General features: G+C 41.2%; 1 protein-coding gene across 1 annotated transcript; it reads right to left on the bottom strand.

Moving 5' to 3' along the window:
* Window positions 1-5,830: 5,830 nt before the first annotated feature.
* On the bottom strand, window positions 5,831-18,506 carry DIPK2A (divergent protein kinase domain 2A). The gene is made up of 3 exons (XM_079978138.1): window positions 17,805-18,506; window positions 9,504-9,807; window positions 5,831-8,839 (listed from the first exon to the last, which is right to left on the bottom strand). The coding sequence occupies exons 1-3, from the start codon at window positions 18,456-18,458 to the stop codon at window positions 8,508-8,510; spliced, it is 1,290 nt and encodes a 429-aa protein (XP_079834264.1). The 5' UTR covers window positions 18,459-18,506; the 3' UTR covers window positions 5,831-8,507.
* Between the last annotated feature and the right edge of the window lie 914 nt (window positions 18,507-19,420).

Genomic DNA, 19,420 nt, shown 5'->3' with positions numbered 1-19,420 from the left:
TCAAAACACAGTTTGAGATTTCAATGTTTAATGGGCTTGTCTTGAACATTCATTTGAATTTTCTGTAAAGGCTAAAATGTACCAGTGCATTAATCCATGTACATGTTACCTTAATGTTTTTAAGGATGCTCTGACTCACATTTCTGAGTAGAGAGGAGAGTTTTTGAAAAAGAGATAATGCAGCATTTATACAATGTTTTCCCTTAAAGAAAAAACTGGAAATCACTATAACATCTAATCACCTATTCTTAGTAACTCTACATGACAATACATAAAATATCACTTTCACACAAGTACTCAGAACCCTGCGATTAAGCTTTTAATGCAGGGACATTTGTCACAATAGGTGCTTTTTTCCCCCATTGAGAAAAAGAAATGCTCTATTTTTTGTTATCCCTAGGAGCAAAAGACAGGAGAATAATTTCACTTATGCAAAAGAACCAGCATTTTAAAGGCACATATGCTATAATAGTCCCTGCTTTTGACAAAATAAATTTCCCAGACGAATGGCAGAACAGATGCATTAGTCATCAGTGAACTGAACTGTCACTGAGAGGCTTTAACTCATTTGTGAAATCTCAGTTAAAAAAGAACTTTTCATGATGAGCTAAAAACCTTCATCCCCGCCCCTGCCTCAGGATATCAGTCCAAAATTAATGGATAATTTAGTTCTTAGATGATGTTTTACACTTGGAATTCTGCAGTAATGTGGCAGCATGTGTGTGAGAGGAATAAGGCATCTGTCTCACCATAAGACATTGTCAGTGTAAATATTTACTGTGCTACCAGTCCTTAAGCTACTTAATACTGTATTATGAGCTCCAGAAAAATAACCTGTTGTTTCCTACATTTATTTAGTCTGTTCCCACACTTTGTCCTGTGGCCAGGCCTACACTGCTGTCTTCTCTTTTTCTGCTACACCCTTTGAGCATGGGTAACCACAATAACACGTTTTTAAAAGATGACAAGCTTACGTTAGGTTTGCAGACCCTCCAAGTGTCTCTATTTTCCAGGGATGTCCTGATTTAGAGAAGCCATCCTACTTTCTGATTTGAACCCACAATGTCCCACATTTCCTTTGTTGCTGTTTAGTTGTGTCCGACTCTTCGTGACCCCATGGACCAGAGAACTCCAGGCACTCCTGTCTTCCACTGCCTCCCACAGTTTGGTCAAACTCATGTTAGTAGCATCAAGAACACTGTCCAACCATCTCGTCCTCTGTCGTCCCCTTCTCCTTGTGCCCTCAATCTTTCCCAACATCAGGGTCTTTTCCAGGGAGTCTTCTCTTCTCATGAGGTGGCCAAAGTATTGGAGCCTCAGCTTCACAATCTGTCCTTCCAATGAGCACTCAGGGCTGATTTCCTTCAGAATGGATAAGTTTGATCTTCTTGCAGTCCATGGGATTCTCAAGAGTCTCCTCCAGCACCATAATTCAAAAGCATCAATTCTTTGGCGATCAGCCTTCTTTATGGTCCAGCTCTCACTTCCATACATCACTACTGGGAAAACCATAGCTTTAACTATAAGGACCTTTGTTGGCAAGGTGATGTCTCTGCTTTTTAAGATGCTGTCTAGGTTTGTCATTGCTTTTCTCCCAAGAAGCAGGCGTCTTTTAATTTTGTGACTGCTGTCACCATCTGCAGTGATCCACATTTCCTTAGGATTTCTCTATTTTCACTAGAGAAATGTCTACCTGTTGGACGTGCCTATGTTAGAGGGAATGGAGTTATCCGACCCCTGAGCTGTCTGAATGCAATCCTGTATAGGGAAGATTTTTAATGTTTAATGTTTTATTATGCTTTTGTATATGTTGGAAGCCGCCCAGAGTAGCTGGGGCAACCCAGTAAGATGTGTGGGGTATAAATGGTAAAATTATCATTATGGAATGGGATGTCCCTATTTTCATCAGAGAAATGTTGGAGGGTTTGGGGTTGGGGAACCTTTTTTAGCCCAAGGTTTAAATTACCTCTGTGGGAATCTGTCAGGAGCTGCACTCCAGCAGTAAGCAGGGCAAGACCTAAAAATGTGCAGAGTAAGAAAAGTGCCTCACTGTCTGTATGTGGTGTCCAACTTCCCTCCAAGCCCCTTCCCTACCATTCCATTCTTTCTTGGGATTTCGCAGAGAACATGACGGAGAATTTGGACTCCTGAGAATCCAGACTTTCTTTTTTACAACAGTGAAAGGTACTTTTTCCACTGCACTTGTGGCATGGAATATTTCTACAGAGAAACTTTCCTGTCTCGGTCTGGAAAGTCCAGATTCAATGTAAATGATTTAGGCTGGATGCAACATCTCTGTTCCACATTGCAACTGCAGCGAAAGAAGCATAGCATGAAAACATCAATCAGCAGTCACAAAGCTTTAGCTTTTTCAACAAGTCTTTGGGGCATAATTCCAGTTGATTTTATTATAATATTTTATTTTTAGATGTGGAACTCTTGGTAATTTTATGTGCATTTTTCCTGTTTCTAGTTTTGGAAGCTGGTCTCAAGCATGTTTCAACACATTATTAATGTAATATGAAATCTGGTCCTTTGGTGTCAAACATTACATTCTTAGGTGCAAAACTAAAAATGTAAGGCGTGAACATAACTGACAAAATGAGTATTCAAAAACACACATATTATACAGATAGCCTTGGTCGGCAGCTGATCTTGGGCTGTGGTTCCTTGTTGAATGTGCACATAGTGGCAAGCCCAGGTTTGTTGCTATGTAATGTGTTGAGATGAGGAGCGAAAAGAACTGTTATTATCTAAATGGCAGCATTTAAAAAGGAGCAATTTCCTCCAGCAATTGAAGTTTGATTTTACTATAATGGAACAGCATATCGATCAAATAGCTAATGCCACAGAAGGCAGAATCGGGATTCAAGATGACCTTAACAGATTGGGGAACTGGGCTGAAACAAAATGTTGAGTTCTACACCTAGGCAGGAATGACTAGCTGCACACATATAAGATGTGGGACACCTGGCTTGTCCCATTTTAAAATCCTATGAGAGTTCTTTCCTTCCAATTAGTTTCCTTCTTTTTCTTGGCATTTAACCCCTAGACCTTTTTCACATGTACTACTGGCATTGAAACATGTTTATCCCTCTGAAATTTCAAAACAATTGGAAGTACTCCAGTTACAAGCTTGTCGTTTAAAAAAACCCCAAACCCTTATCTGACTTTATGTAGCATTGCCATATTTCAAAAAGTAAGAGACAGGAAACCCCCAAAAACTGTTGAGCTTTTTTTAAGGAAATCTTGAAAGTTGTTGGGCTTTTATTGTACAAATTCCAATGTTGTTGAGATTTTATTTTACAAAGACGCCAAAAAAATAATAATGTGATTTTTCTATTGACTTTCTTAAGATCTAGGACAAAGCGCCATATTTTGGAAATTCCCCCCAGACGTCATTTCTGCCTTTGAAATCCTTGTAATGTCCAGAGAAATCCAGACATTCCAAACCCCAATTTTCTAATTTAAGTTGGCAAGATTTTAACACTCAAGAATAAAATTTGCCCTGATCCAGATGGGAGATTTAACCCTTTTATTCTAAATAATTTTCCTTGCCAAATTAACCCTCCTTCAAAATATGCTTCTTGTAGCAAGTAGCAGCTTTAGGAGCAATTTTCAGCGGGGAAATGGTACAGATAAAATATTTTAACCCACAGTGCCAGGTTTGATGAAGGCATGGGGTTTTTTTTGTTTTGGGGTTTCTTTGTTTTTTAAGAATGAGGTCTAAACATGCTATTAACATGTCAGGCCAAAATATATGACCCACAGCTGGGCTGGGTCCTAAAATAATGAGAGTCACACCAAGGCACGTCCACCATTTTCTATCCTTAAAAAATAGAAAAATTTGAGGGAGGGGGAAAAGAGATTAAGAAGTGGACCCCATATTCTAAGGGCTTGGCTTAAAGGCAAACTGTGAGCCCAGGAAGATAGAATATTATTTCCATAGTCCTTCCAGAATAAAGAATCCAAAGTACGTCTGCCAGTTGGCCTCTAGCTCATTGCGGTACTTAGTAGACTTTAGTGCTGGTGCAAAAAAAGGCAGGCATTGTTAGAGAACTCTCTGGTTTTCCCAACAACTTTTGTTTTCAAAATACTTGTACAGTACTATGCTAAAATGTTCCCTGCGTAATGCCAGTTCTCAACCCACATCTAATTATGGTTTTGGCTTTGATGCATTTTTGTGGGTGTGTAGAGAATGAGACATAAGTAAAAGGTTAGGTCATGTAAAGCAATGATCAGAGTCTGCCTTGATGTTAAGAACATGTTTCTCTTTAAGGTGACTATTCTACAACTGCCATTCATCCTGAATATAGCATGCAGAGGAGTCAAACTCCTATAATTGATTTCAATCAGCATTGTTCTATGAGACTGAGCAGCTGCAGGGGGTAGCAAACCTTTTGCCAAAAAATGAAGTGAGAAATAGCTAGAAAAAGCAAGAGCTAGTTTCAAGACCATCAGACAGACCTTTAGCTAATAAGCATTTGGTCAATTAGTTAGCTTATGACTTCTAGGACACTTCAACATGTGGTCTAGAGTGGCATATCAAAACTTCTTGCATGCTTTCCACCTAAAACCAAATATAGAAAATTGTAAAGAGTTTGGCTTAACCTTTTTCCACTTTCTGAAGCCACAAATACTAGGGCAATTTCAAAACTGAGCTCAAAATCACACACTCAATTGGCAGGATGCATCTGGCCATCTTGACTACATCCAAAAGATATATATTTTCTAACTCAGTAAAACACTGAACCCACTTCAATGGATCAAGACAAATTTGTCCTAATAGAACATTGACAAAAGGCAAACAAGTATTTTGGCCATTCTTTTGCATCATTTATATTATGTGTATATTATGAACAGGTGTGTGTTAACTCTCAAGGAATATGGATTTCTGAGAAATTGTCAGAAAAGCCATCTTCTGCTTAAGCAATCCCCCAGTTCCTTGCAATTCTCAGTTATACTGAATCCATACAAAAAGAAGCAGCCATAGAGAAATATTTTGTGAAAGAGAATTAGTCCTATCTATGATCAATAGGGGACGCGGGTGGCACTGTGGGTTAAACCACAGAGCCTAGGACTTGCTGATCAGAAGGTTGGTGGTTCAAATCCCTGCGACGGGGTGAGCTCCCATTGCTCGGTTCCTGCTCCTGCCAACCTAGCAGTTCGAAAGCACGTCAAGTGCAAGTATATAAATAGGTACCGCTCCAGTGGGAAGGTAAACAGCGTTTGCGTGCGCTGCTCTGGTTTGCCAGAAGCGGCTTAGTCATGCTGGCCACATGACTTGGAAGCTGTATGCCGGCTCCCTCGGCCAATAAAGTGAGATGAGTGCCGCAACCCCAGAGTCGGTCACGACTGGACCTAATGGTCAGGGGTCCCTTTACCTTTATGATCAATAGATGCAGTACCACCATAATACAGAGGTCCCTGCCCCCCCAGTGTTGCCCCATCCTAACTAAAGTTATTCAAATTAATAAGATTAATATTCAACCTACAAATCATAAAAAGAGCAGCCCATTCAACTATCCCATGTCCTAAGGGGGCCAGAGTCTGATGCCAATGGAAGCTTGCAACCTTCTCATAGGTATTTGGTTGGCCACTGAACAACCTAATGGATTAAATGGGCCATCCAGCAAACTCAGCTCATGTGTTCATCAACCCCCAAAAGGAGCAAACAGGCAGCAGCCCTTACACCTTCCCCCCAAAACTAGTAGTAATCAGTGACATACTGCCTCAGAATATAGGGGCTTCATTTAGCCAACAGGGGCCAATAGCTGCAGATAGAGCTGCGGTATCAAAAAGTGTGTTCGTTTAAACATGGTCAAGAAAATTTTCTTAAAGTACTTTTTTATTAATAGCCAAGAGAAGTTGTAAAAACAACCTTAGTATAAAGGCACAGGAGACAGTTTTGATAATCAAATTAAACAGTAACTTACAGTACAAAAGACAATTTTTATGCACATACAAACCCCAAACATCTCATTCAAAAAATATTTCACCATTATTCGTGGGTAATGACTAAAAATATAAATTGTCCTTGTACAATAAATACTTGATAGGTGCAAATTGAAGGAAACTTATTGCTTTCCACATAGGTGTTTTCCCTGTAGACTGAGAATTGTGGACTCCTTTTGTCATTGGAATCCTGCTTCATGAGCACATTTTCCAAGGGGGAACATGGACTCCAACCCCAACCTCACAAGGAACATTTGGCAGTCGAACTGCCTCAATAGCTGGCAGTGGTTTGTTTTTGTGTGTGTGTTGTTTAAAGCCTACAGCAATCATCCATCTCATTCATCAGAAATTGTGGGTATTAAATTAATATTGAGATTAAAAGGCTTTTCATGGCAGGCTAGTGTTTAGTCTCACATTTAGGTTTTGCTTGCAAATTGAATCAAAATAAAGCCAACATAAATGCTATGTGACTACAGGCAAAAGAATCCAGGGAAAAAACCAGCCAAAATTATGCTTTCTGAATTAAGTGGGATATAAACACAATTAAATTGAAATCATTTCTGTTGGACTCGAACATGCCTAATGTGCTATGGGGTTGTGCCATAATATCAAAGGTAAAAGGGGATCCCACAGCAAGAAGAATTATTCCAGCAGGGAACAGCCCAAGAACAAACTGGAATAAATTTACACTGTAGAAACACAATAGGAAAATGAGCAGCTGTATGTTAGGACTACGCGGACCAAATAAAAATGACATTTGAAAAAATCATTTCAAACTTTCTGGGGTAATCAGCATGCTTTCACAGTTTTGAAACAGAATGGTTTTGTCATCCCTTTTCTACTGCTTTGCTCCATCTGTCCAGATGAATTTCTCAACACCAAACTGATAGTTCTCAGAATGTGGAAACCCCTCTTATTCCACCCCAGTCAATGCAGTCATAAAGAAAAGCACTCTCAATGGTGCCTCTTGCTCCTGAGGTCTGCTCTAAGAACACAAGAAGCAGAGTTCAGTGTTGAAGCACTTCCACTATGGAACTGCCTGTCAATTTTAGACACTTGCTTAAGACTTTTTTGTCCACATGCTTTTTCTGAAGTGTGCCCATCTGTACATACCATTGAGCAATGCGATTTATTTTTATACTTTGTTGTTTGTAGTTTTTAGTGTATATTGAATTTTTGTATTGTACACCGCTTCGGTAATCTTTTGTTAAAGTGGTATATAAATCTGCTTAGCAAATATAAAACAAAAACTGTAGCTAGTCAGTCACTTCCTATAACCAGAAGCTTTTGAATTATTTCATCACTCCAATCATGAGAACCTCTGCAATTGCTACCATGTGCAAAGAAAGGGAAAACAAGCTTTAAAAGAGGTGGGGGGGGGATTAATTTTAGCAGTGATCCAATTTCTCATTCAGGTTCTGATCTGTGGGAGCAATTTCAGGTGTACGGTAACCATTACAAGACTGAACTGAAAGACTTAATGCAATGCAAGGCCTCTACAGTAAACATGAGTACTATTAAATAGCCAACCCTACGGTTGAAAGTTCCGTAAACATCATCACATTGCAAATTCAGCAGAACTGTGAATAATGCAGAACAAATGCTAGCCTGCTAGGCATTTTCTCATTCACATGTGGAGTTTCCTAAGCTTTTAACTAGTAGCAAAGTTTCTCCTAAAGAATGATCTACAAACCCACTGAAATCTAAGTCAATGGATTAGTGTCACTACAGTACAGATTTAGGTGACTAGAGACGCACAACCATTTTCTTTGGCTTATGATTTAGTATACTAGCAAAATGGTATTTTGTCTTCATTTTAACTAGTTGTACTGCTTTACTCCAAACTTCCAACTATCTTCATTAGTTCTCAGATCATGATTCCCTGCTGAATAATTATTTTCACCTAATGGAATAAAGATGGAATTTTACAGTTAGCCATCTTGTGAAACATTACCCGCAGTAGAATTACAAAGAATTCAAATGTAATGGTTATGTCCACGCAATATTTAAGACTGCTTTTATAAGCATATCCTTAATAAGGCATACAAACAGTAAGAAACAGTGGAAAGAACTCAGCATTAGAATAAGCAGAGGAATCCTGTACTCAAATAGTGCACAGTATTCAAACAAAGACCTACTAGTTTTAGAACTATGAGAGAGACCTAGGGCTTATCAGTATGTTTGCAAATACCAGTTTAGTAAGTTGTATGCATGGGAGGGGCAGAGAGAAAGAGAGAGAGACAATGACATCAGAAATAAAAGCCTTTAAAACAGGCAAATATAACTTGACTTTCCAAGTTATGTCATCAGTTTCACAAAACTGTGGAACTATCTCAGATTTATGTGAAGTCCTATGGATGAGAGTCACTTAAGTTGTCAATCTTGTCATCTGACCCAGTCAAAAGTAGCTCAGGTTGCAGTGGGATATGTAACCTTGCCTGTTTATACAGAGCATTCCCCATATACCAGTAACAAGTTTTTTCTTTGATGTCCATAACTTATTTTTTTCCATGTGCCTTTTCCCCAGGATCAAAGTTTCTGGCCACTATGAACTACCTCACATTATTACTTAGTCGTCCAAGGTATTCGCGTAATTCTTTTGCAGCTAGGAATCTACCATATCGCTTCTTTGGATTGGCACACTCATCCAGCAAGGCCTCAAGTCGACCATCTTTGGCAATTTCAGCTGGAGGATCATGAAGAAGACCTCCAGAAGTGCCACGCCAGGTGGCATGTCTTGATAAAAGGTTCTGGCAAATAGCATAGTAGTTGTGGTCCACAGTGACACGAGTGCACAAAATCTCCTTTGAGAAAGAAAGACAAGCTTCCTTATCACAGTCATCAAACTTGCTTTCATACCAAACATCCCAGTTTTCAGGTTTATCTGTGAAATGCATAAAAAGAACAAACAGTAAGAAGCCCAGAAAGCAAAGAATTTCATGATTCTAAAGCCTGAAGATGAAAATCTACCCCAAGTTCTTTTATACCCTAATAGTCCGTCTGAAGGCAATTTACAGAAATAGTGTACTATTTACCACTAACATGAAATAAAGCTTGCTCATGAAATATTGGCTGTTTAAGGGGGGGGGGGGACTACAAAGAACCTTGAGGCAAACCTTCTCATAGGGATTGTTCAAAGCATTGTATGTTTCAGAGAATCCACAAAGTGTGATTTCTAAGATTGCCTAGGTACATGCATATTACTATGAAAAAAAAGTAAGAGCAATATTGTGAAAGTGACCACCGGCTACAGGGATTAAAAATGTATTAAATAAACTTGTCAGAAGGGAGTAACTGTTCTCTTGCTTTTTGTCTTGTACAGAATGAAACAAAACTCAAGTTCAGGTTTGTTCAGTGTGCCCATGTAGTAATGGATTAGTTTGTTTCAACATGTTCAAATATGAGCTGCTACAATTTTTATTTAATAATTAACTGCTGCATTAACTGAACTGATAAATTTTAAAGCATTTTTAAAAAACTTTTTCTTAAACTATTCATATGCAAAACAAGAACCAACAGTCTTGGGGGTGAAAAAGAAACCAACTTACTTTGCTTGATTAACCTTTTATCTGCCACCAAAACATTTTCAGCATCCACAATGATGACCTTCCCATCTCTAGGGCCTACTGCGAAGTTGTCAAAGCTGACATCAAGGAGGTAGAGTGCAAATTCAAAGTCATTATTTGTCAGCTGCTCAGCTATTTCCATTAACTGCCATGCCAGGTCCACACGTTTTTCCCATGAAGCGCTGAAGTAGCTCCAGAGTTCTTCTCCCACATAGTTTACAGCCACCATTCTTCCACATGCTCCTAAATATTTTGCAAATGGCCAGCCCTCATCAGAAGGAAAACTCTGCAAAGGGAAATGCATTTCATTAATATTAACCACAAATACATTTGCAACTTTAAAATATGTGATGTTTAGAAGCATTTAGCTATTTGAGATGGCAGTGTTGTTCATTGCCTATGAGGAATTATCCATTGATTCCCCAAACACTGGGGTGGGGACAAGTGCTAAAGAACAAGCAGAGTGTAATCTTGCATATCTATAAATTCTGCACCAATCCAGCAAAATAACACATTTGTTTCAAACAGGCCTGGGATTTGGTGAGCTGCTGGCACACACTGATGTTGTCACTATGTATTTGTTTTCACTTTGCATATGATGCATCTTCTTTTGGTCCTTCAATTTGTCTAGGAGACCTGCATGAAAATGCCGTATTAGTAAAGCAATTAGGTGAACATACCAAACACCCACACTTGCTCTCCAATCTCTATAGGTTTTTTCCCAATATGTCCCAGAGGTTCTGTACTAGTTTACTTGAAAACAAAACTCCATGTTGGTGATCAGGGATGATGGAGTTGAAGTTCTGCAACATCTGGAGGGATGTAAGTTAGTTAACCCTGGGTGGCGCTGTGCGTTAAACCACAGAGCTGATCAGAAGGTCGGTGGTTCGAATCCCCGCGACGGGGTGAGCTCCCATTGCTCGGTCTCTGCTCCTGCCAACCTAGCAGTTCGAAAGCATGTCAAAGTGCAAGTAGATAAATAGGTACCGCTTCAGCGGGAAGGTAAACGGTGTTTCTGTGCACTGCTCTGGTTCACCAGAAGCGGCTTAGTCATGCTGGCCACATGACCCGGAAGCTGTACGCCGGCTCCCTCGGCCAATAAAGCGAGATGAGCGCCGCAACCCCAGAGTCAGCCACAACTGGACCTAATGGTCAGGGGTCCCTTTACCTTTAACCTATTAAAGGGCTTCCCCACCATTGTCCTCTCACATCAAGAGCTCTGTTCTTCAGATGTTTGCAAAAAGTCCCCAGAAGCTTGGTGCTGTGTCTCATTTTTTTGTATGTCCCAGAGGTCTAGCAAAGAAACCAAGTACTTCTATTATTCAGGTGTGCTCAATAGGCAGCAGTTGCCTGGATGGCGTGCTCCCTACTCCCTTTACTTCAGAGCTGCTTTCAAATTATAATTCCAAATTATTCACACAAAGCTATCTACGTTCTGTACAAAAGTGCTGTACAATTGTTCTAGAACATAAAGTGAATATAAAACAAGCCAGGTGTTAGCATACCATTATGTGCATTCAGCCACCTGGCAGGTCTAACATCTACTTTACTTGATCAGATGTAGAAGTGTGGTAGATTCGCTGTACTACTTAGCAAGCCATTGCAGACTTCCAATTTGCTAAGTCAATGCTGATCACAGTTGATTGCCACTTGCCAAATACTGGTATTATTCACAGACAATGTACCATATTCAGGCATTATCATAGCACACTAATATTAATACAAGCATATTGTCATTGCATTACCTGCTATATTTGACGAAAGATCCAAACAACTAGATGCACACTACAGCTGCTCTGTTAACTCAGAAACAACCATATTTTAAATTACTCATCAGTAGCACAAGCAAGCACATGTACGTTTCACATTGTTCTTCTGTTTATTGTATTAAATAGCAGCAGTAAGCCAAATATCATGCATACTCAGCACTAGGGACATCTCCTTAATTGCAAGTGCAACAAATCCCAGGAACAAATTGAGATGCCAAAGAGCAGCTTGGCAGTTTGGCTCTGGGTGAACCACCCAGGAATTTCCTGGGTTTTGAATTAGTGCCGAGTTTATATAGCCACATACTTTTGTAGTACAGCAGAATGAGCATTGTCATTCTTTGCATGGCCACGGAAAGCCACAGAGGCCTAATCTTTTTTGCTCAGTTCAGCCAGGTGGCAAGAACAACTAACAAGCATGGGGCTTTAACATGTGTTGAGCAGAGGAAAACTACATTCCACCTTAAATGGAAAACTCTCTTGGAAGAGGTCTGCATCTGCATAGAGCTCATGGCTCACGGCTCACATTAATAACAGTTCTGATGACATTTAGCTTTTATCTGTTGCGTTTGAAGGATTCCTGAAGGCAAGTAAGGTTTAAAAAACGGGTTTGCCAACTAAACAAGCAAGCGTATAGCTGGGACGCACAGATGGGGAAGAAGTCAAGAAGCAATTGCAGCAGGTAATTCCATGGTTTGCATAATCGCACACCTCTGGTGCAAATAGGCATTCTGAAAACAGAGAGGAAGGGTGTCACATAGTATAGGCAGCCTTGTAAATTAGCTTTAAAAGTTACTAGCCTACATTTTTTTACTAGACTGATAAGATTGTTTTTCTATCCAAAGAAATTAATGCCATGTTCAGATCAGCCTGTTGACATTAACTTCCGTAAATATGGCACAAGTAATGCATTAATAATGGGCATCCTAGCAGCAGGGAGTAGTAACCAAATTCAAGCTCTAAGTCTAAGAGGCAGCGTACTGCATTTCACAAGGATCATCCAGCAAATCATCTGCATGACCTCTTAACTCCAATGTGATGCCAAGTGCCTGAACGAGCAGGGTGCTGTTGTATGCTGCTCAGGAGACTGGGCTTCACTCTTCTCTGGCTTCTTTCATATTGAGCGAGCAAAAGTTTTAGCTTACTTCCTAGGTAGTAAATAAAATATATGATTGCATGTATATCAATTTGTTAGCATATGCTTCTGTTTAGGATATACCTATTATTACAAAGATTATTTAAAAAGTTGTGTTAGTTGTTTGATTAATTTGTTAATTTAAATCAGGGATGCAGAAATGGATGTAGCCATAGAATCATGTTGACAGCTGAGCAGGGCTGCCTAGCTGTCAATCACTTGACATCACGTGATTCACAGTTGAAGTACAGTCTTACCTTGGTTCTCAAACAGAATCCGTTCCGGAAGTCTGTTCGACTTCCGAAAATGTTCAAAAACCAAGGCGCGGCTTCCGATTGGCTGCAGGAGCTTCCTGCACTCAATCAGAAGCTGTGGAAGCCCCATCAGACATTTGGCATTCAAAAAACACTCACAAACCGGAATATTCACTTCTGAGTTTGTGGCATTCAGGAGCAAAAACATTCAACTCACAAGACGTTTGAGAACCAAGGCACAACTGTAATGGGAGCAGGCAAAAGTTTATCTCCAATCTCAGTGCTGGTCTTCCCTTATTTCCAAACCTAGCATTTAATGTTTTTGTTAGAGATAACAGATATCTATGCCTGACACTGTATGATTGATGGGTGCGTGTGGCTTGCCCAAAATGACCTTTGTGGCCAAATTCAAAGACCTGGCAGGTCCTAATTAGGCCCACAGGCATAAAGCTCTAAAACTGCTGATTCAAATCAATCCACCCTGCTTGACTAGTTGTACACTTGCTCAATACTAAAGCTGACCTGACCTTAGAACAAGCATCCTTGTAGAACACACTTTGCAGTGTTACAGTCTTGAAATTAAGTTCTACAACAGCACCGGTATCTGATGAAATCAGCATCATAGTTATTTATTACTCACTATTATGAAAGAGACAGCTACGCTTGCAGAATCAGGTGTAAAAACTGCAAGCCCATATCTAGTGAGATCTAGAAACATCTCATATTTAAAATATGAAAAATCAGGAACAAGAGTATTATAAATAATAAAAATAACAAGCCAATACACTTGGTCAAAGGAAATGAACTTAAAATTTAAAATGTACTCCAAGGCACTTGTAGCAGTAATGCTATTTAAATTTATTTTGGAAATTTAAATCTCAGTCGAAACACACCTACATTGTCTTGCTAGACAACCAAATTCACGGTTCTCAAACAAGAAATCATAATTACTTTTCCACTGTGACAGGACACGATGATATGAAGAATGACTGCTAAGAACAAGGAAAAAATACAGCAAATTGAAGGACAAACTTTTTCTTTCATAGAAGACCTGTACAATTTTAGGCAAATACTTACACTCCTATATAGTAGCAGAACTGTGTTTTTATGTCAGTTTTGGATTCCTAGCTATAATAGGTCACAGAATATTTATTACAGATCCTTGTTGCAGATGCTTGTGAGTCATTGATCATTTAGACTGGAATACCCAGCAAATTCCTCCCTTAAACTGCCGTGTCCCGTCCCCCCGCCGTAGTAGGTTGTTTTCACCCACAGAAATATATACTGTTTAGTAATATAAATATGAAATGTATTTAGGTACACAGATTAGTAAAATTAAGTAGAGCACTGAGCTTCTATCTCAACACTTAGGGATACAGATGAGACACGCTGTTGAAAGATGTTTCTGTAATAAAGCTTTTCCTCTGGCCTTGACAATCTCTTCAAATGTAGGTCAAGCTTAAATAATCTCAAAACTAGCTAAAATAAAGGCTGTCTGTTGTGACAATGTGCATTTCATAAGTACTGCCACTTTACAAGTAATCCATACTCCAAATAGGCTTCAAACTAAGCTTCCAATCTCTGATAAAAAGTCTTATAATCCAAGAATCACTACAGTTTAGTGGATTATTCGAGACACATTTCCCATTATAAAATCAAAGATCAGCCTTCTATTTAGCACCCAGTCGTGCATCATTTAGTCTGATCACAATATCTAACATGTGAATCACATTCACCTTGCTCCTTAATCATCAGCATTCTCTTATATTAATCCAGGGTTATCAAGATTTTTACCTTAGCTTTTTATCAGTGCCAGTTACATTATTTAAACAATACATACTAATAAGTATCTGTCGAACAGAAAGTCTTTAACATTAGCTAGCTCTTGTAACGCAAAAAGTGCCAATTTACACACCTATTAAAAGTATGTTTATCCAACAAGCAATGGGTCTTTAAATGAACTACACTATGTATTTTAGCAGGATTTCAGCAGATCAGAAGTGAACCCTGGAAATATTTGAAAGCAACTAGACTTTTTTGCAGTGGTGGTTGGAAGAGAACTATGAGCTACAAGAACTGCTGAGTCATAATTTGGATATTAATTAAATGAATGTCGTAACTGATATTGCACATAATTGGTGACAGAATAGAAAACCTGTTCTTACAATCCACACACGAAAAGGGCTAATGGAAGAGCTATTACTTATGTATATTGGGCTGCAATCCTACATGTTTACCTGAAACAATTCCACTGAAGTCAATGAGACTTATACATGCATAGGAGTGTACTGCTAGTATTATAACTGGCACCTAGTGACCAATGCACATTAGTTGAAATTTGAGAATCACGGAATTGAGTTGAAAGGAACCATGAGAGTCAACTAGTCAACCCCCCTGCAATGCAGAAATATTTTGCCCAACATGGGTCTCATACTCCTTTTAAAGTAGCAAGCAATGATTAAAGGAAACTTTTACTCGTGGACTTCGGGGAGCTTGAGCTAACTGTGAGAGATTTCACTAAATTATATAATTTAGTCACTGACATATGACATTACTAAATCAATTATGGGCTGGATGCCTAATATCCAATATGTGTACATCTTCTAATTCATGTTTAACCTCCTTACAAACCAGAGTTGTGGTACAGAAAGAGAATTACATTTTCAAAAGGGGAGACTCACAGTGAATTTCCACCAAATAAAGTTAAGACTCAGGATGTGATTATATCTTAGTCTAGGTATCTTACAGAGCTGTTTACAAATTGTAGAGCATTTTGTAGAGCACTTTGTAACCAATAATTATATTCACAGCAACTGTAGCATGATCTATGTTGTTCTGTTTTATATGCAGTGTTTCATTAGTTTCTCAGCAAAATATATTCTAAGTGGCGCAGCACATTTTTATACCGTTCTGTTTAGTGAAGGACATGCCACTCCTTTTTAAACTGTATTTATATTAAACATTCTCTTCACCTACAAATATGCTTTATCAATTTATTATCCATGAACAGAAGACTTGTGAAATTCTAACAGAGAAAAAGCATAGACAAACCACGTTACATAGAAAGCTGCAGCTGAAGCCATAGTAGACAAAACCTTCATGTCAGTTATCTTGGGGGGGGGGGGGACTGTCTAGATTTCAAGTTAATAGCTCTCCTTTAAGAAACTTTAAAGACATACACCAGCTGGTACATACCAAGCCACTAAACAGTTCAAGAGAGCACCAGCTGTTCCAATAGTCTATTTGATACTTCTTTGACAACCATTCTAGTTTGTGGACGCAACTCAACTGTTCCTTTAGCATATTTATTGATATTTGCCTATAGGGCTGGGAACTAACTTACTTACTCACTTACTTATTTATTTTGTAGCAAAGATAAGAGCAGTTGTAATTCAAGGTTACTTATTTAATGCAAACATTACATTGCTCATGGAAGGCACTTAGAAGGTGCTTGAGGAAGGCACCTATATTTATGATGCAACATCATACCAATATTTGGGCTTAAGATAACCTGTTCAGCTGAAATATACCTTCATGAAAAAATTATACCATTAACATGTGAGCTGGCATAGAGATGGCATAAATATATTAACAATTCCCAGATTGTTAGGCTACAATGCTAGGTCCAAGTTTCTTTTACTGTTGGCTATTAAATAAAAAACATACTTTTTCTTAACCAAGCCAACAAAAGTTTTAATATGGCACTGTCCTCATAACATTGTCCTGACAGATATCTAGAGCAAATCTGAAATAATCAAACTGGTCGAAAATGATAAACAGATTTTTACGTTTAATGGTCTAACAAACATTAATGCTAGGTTAAAATTACTGAAAGCAAGTGAGTGTTGTTGACTTTCATTACAGCGCCAACAAGTCTTCATTCTGACAAACAGCAATTTCAATGACTAAACGATGACTAGAAAGAAAATTCACCAAAAGGTGGAAGAGCTTTTTAAAAATTAAAGAAACAAGATAGAGATACTTGCTTGCCACTATCACCTACACAATGAGACAAAGTAAATACAGAGATTGATACAAAAGTTACCAAATAAATCAGCAAAAGAACAGAATAATGTAAAATGTAGCACCATGTGTACTTTATGAATAAAGGCACCCCTACTTTTATTGTTGAATTTTTAAATATAGGTTAACCTACAATGGGGAAAGAGGCAACAATTTTACTATTACTCTAATAGCACCAGAAGAAGGCAATAAGCAGCTGTTGTGTATGCTCAGTTCCTAAAATTAATTATAAAAGACAACACTGAACTCCTCTCATATGCATGATTAGTTTTTGAGTTAAGTCCCAATTATTTCAGTGACACGTATTCTGAAACATTAAAACTTATTCCACTGCAGCTTTGGGCTTTACTTGGGTTGTATATGTTTTCAGGGAAAGTCCTGACTAGTTTTTGCAGACCACTGAGGACCCCAGCTGTTAGTGCATGGGTGTTTGCTTTCCTCTGTTCTCATGGCTACTGGCAGTCCTGGAAAAGGGCTTAAGGAGTTACACACTACACAGCCCAATCCACAACAGGGCTCAACTGTCCAACTTCAGCTGATTTTGTATGGCTGATTGTACAGGAATGCAAATCTATGTTGTATCTATTTGCTTAGGCTACACGGAGGAATTTTGAAAACAGCAACATCTGCAAGCAATTTTTATAAATAAATAAACGTACAAATTCTATTGTGAGTACTTCACACTTACAAGCATTCCTGCATGTCAGCTAATGCTCTCAAACCATACAAGGAAGAAAGAGCCTTCCCTGGGAGACAGTATCCGCAGCTTTAAAACCAACAAAGACCCCTGTGGCATCTTAACGAGTCTGCTGAAGCTTGGGACACAATACACGTGTCGGTCTCCTAAATGTACTTCTAGGACTTTGCTTCAGAAAGGATTCACACACACATTTATTTTTAGGGGCAGCGCACAGGGAGGAAGTGGTCTCCACCTCTAGAGATCGTGGGACAGACAATGCTGGACTAGATCGACCAGAAAAAAGGAGGTTCACACGCGAACCCTAAGCAGGCACAGTGCCGGCGATCTAGTGCACAGCGCTCCGTGCGATCCCGCGATCTAGCGAGGATGGGGAGGGGAGAGGAGGCGTCGGCGTCGCCTTCTTACCTGCAGCACGAGGGGCTCCGGGTTGAAGGCGAGCGTGATGAGGAGCTGCATCCGCTCCGAGTCCTTGAGGTTGCGGAGCAGGAAGCTGCCCGAGTCCTTGGTCTCGGCGTAGCGGCGGACGAGGCGGTCGAGGAGGCGCTGCGAGGGGCAGTGCACCAGGTCCGACCAGCCCTCCACGACGTCGGGGGTGAGGAGGCGCACGTCGCCGTTGATGCTGGCGAACTCGGTGGCGTGCAGGGCCTGCAGCAAGTCGCAGCGTCCCCTGCCGGTGGCGCGCCGGCAGATCTTGGCGTCGATGTCGGCCAGCTCGCGCGCGGAGCCCAGGCGCTTGAGGACGACGCGGCGGCTGCCCTCGCGGGGCTCCCCGTAGCGCGCGAAGTAGACGTTCTTGACGTTGAGGAAGTCGAGCAGGCGCAGGCGGCCCCAGCTCTCCAGGCGCAGCTGCCCGTTGAGGAACTTGCGGCACCAGCTGGTGCCCCAGCAGGCCGGGCACTTGTTCAGCTGCAGGAAGCGCCGCTCGGCCAGCTCGTTGCGCTGCAGCGAGGCCAGCAGCGAAGGCGAGTTGAGGGCCAGCGCCGCCGCCAGCACGCCCAGCACCGCCAGCTTCACGTAGCGGTAGAGGCGCCCCAACTTCAGCGACACCAGACGGAGCATCGTCCGTCACCGCCGCCCGCGACCGACCCACTGGCCGGCCGGCCCCACCAGCCGGCGGGGCAAACCCCCCTCGCGGCGGCCGCCGCCGCCTCCCCCGCCCCCCGCGCGCTCCGTTGCTCCCCGCGCTGCGGCTCCGGCACCAATAAACTCTCCGGCGCGAGGCTCGCCAGATAAAAGGGAGCCAAGTTACCGAGGGGAGGGAGGTAAAGGGGCGGCGCCGCAGCCGCCGCGAGCCTGCCGGACACGGCCGCCCCGCCCCCCTCCAGGGGGGAGGAGCTACAACAATAAGCGCCGCCGACGCCAACACTGTTGTTCGCGGCGCGCGCCTGCCAAGAGAGGCGCGTGATTGGGGTGGCGGTGGTGCGCTCTCGCGGTCCTATTTACCACATAACGCACCTGGGGAGAGGGAGAGGGCCGCCGCGGGCGCACAGCCGGCCAGGCCGGTTCGGTGACAAGAAAGTATTGTTGGAAGTGAGGCGGAGCCAAGCGAGCCGGGAGGCATTTTTTAATTTTGTGAGGGGGATGGCGGAGAAGGGAGAAAGAGGGCGGGGCCTGGGAAGCGCGAGCGCGCGAACAACACGGAATGAAAAATGGATTGGTTCGATCGCCGTTCCCCACCCCCACCCCTCCTACTCGCCCCTCCCCCGCCTCCCTCCGAGAAAGGCTATATAAGCTCCCGCCGCCGGCCGGCGTGCCTGTTACTGATTTGTGAGGGAGTGGGGAGTTTTAACCCGGGAGACGCCGCTGGTCCGCCATGTTGTCTTTATTGTAGTGAGGGGAGCGAGAAGGGCGGAGGGAAGGGGGCTTCCTAGGGAATCTTCACTTATGGAAACAGTTTTTGTGAGAATGCCAGAAAGGGGCCGTGTATACATATATATATATATATATATATATATATATATATATATATATAATCTCTTTTGGTGTGTGGCGCTGCTTTCCACGACCGCTTTTGTCAGGTC

The sequence above is a fragment of the Podarcis cretensis genome, assembly GCF_951804945.1.
Source record: "Podarcis cretensis genome assembly, chromosome: 5".
NCBI lineage: Eukaryota > Metazoa > Chordata > Lepidosauria > Squamata > Lacertidae > Podarcis > Podarcis cretensis.
This window is presented reverse-complemented; position numbering and strand designations above follow the sequence as displayed.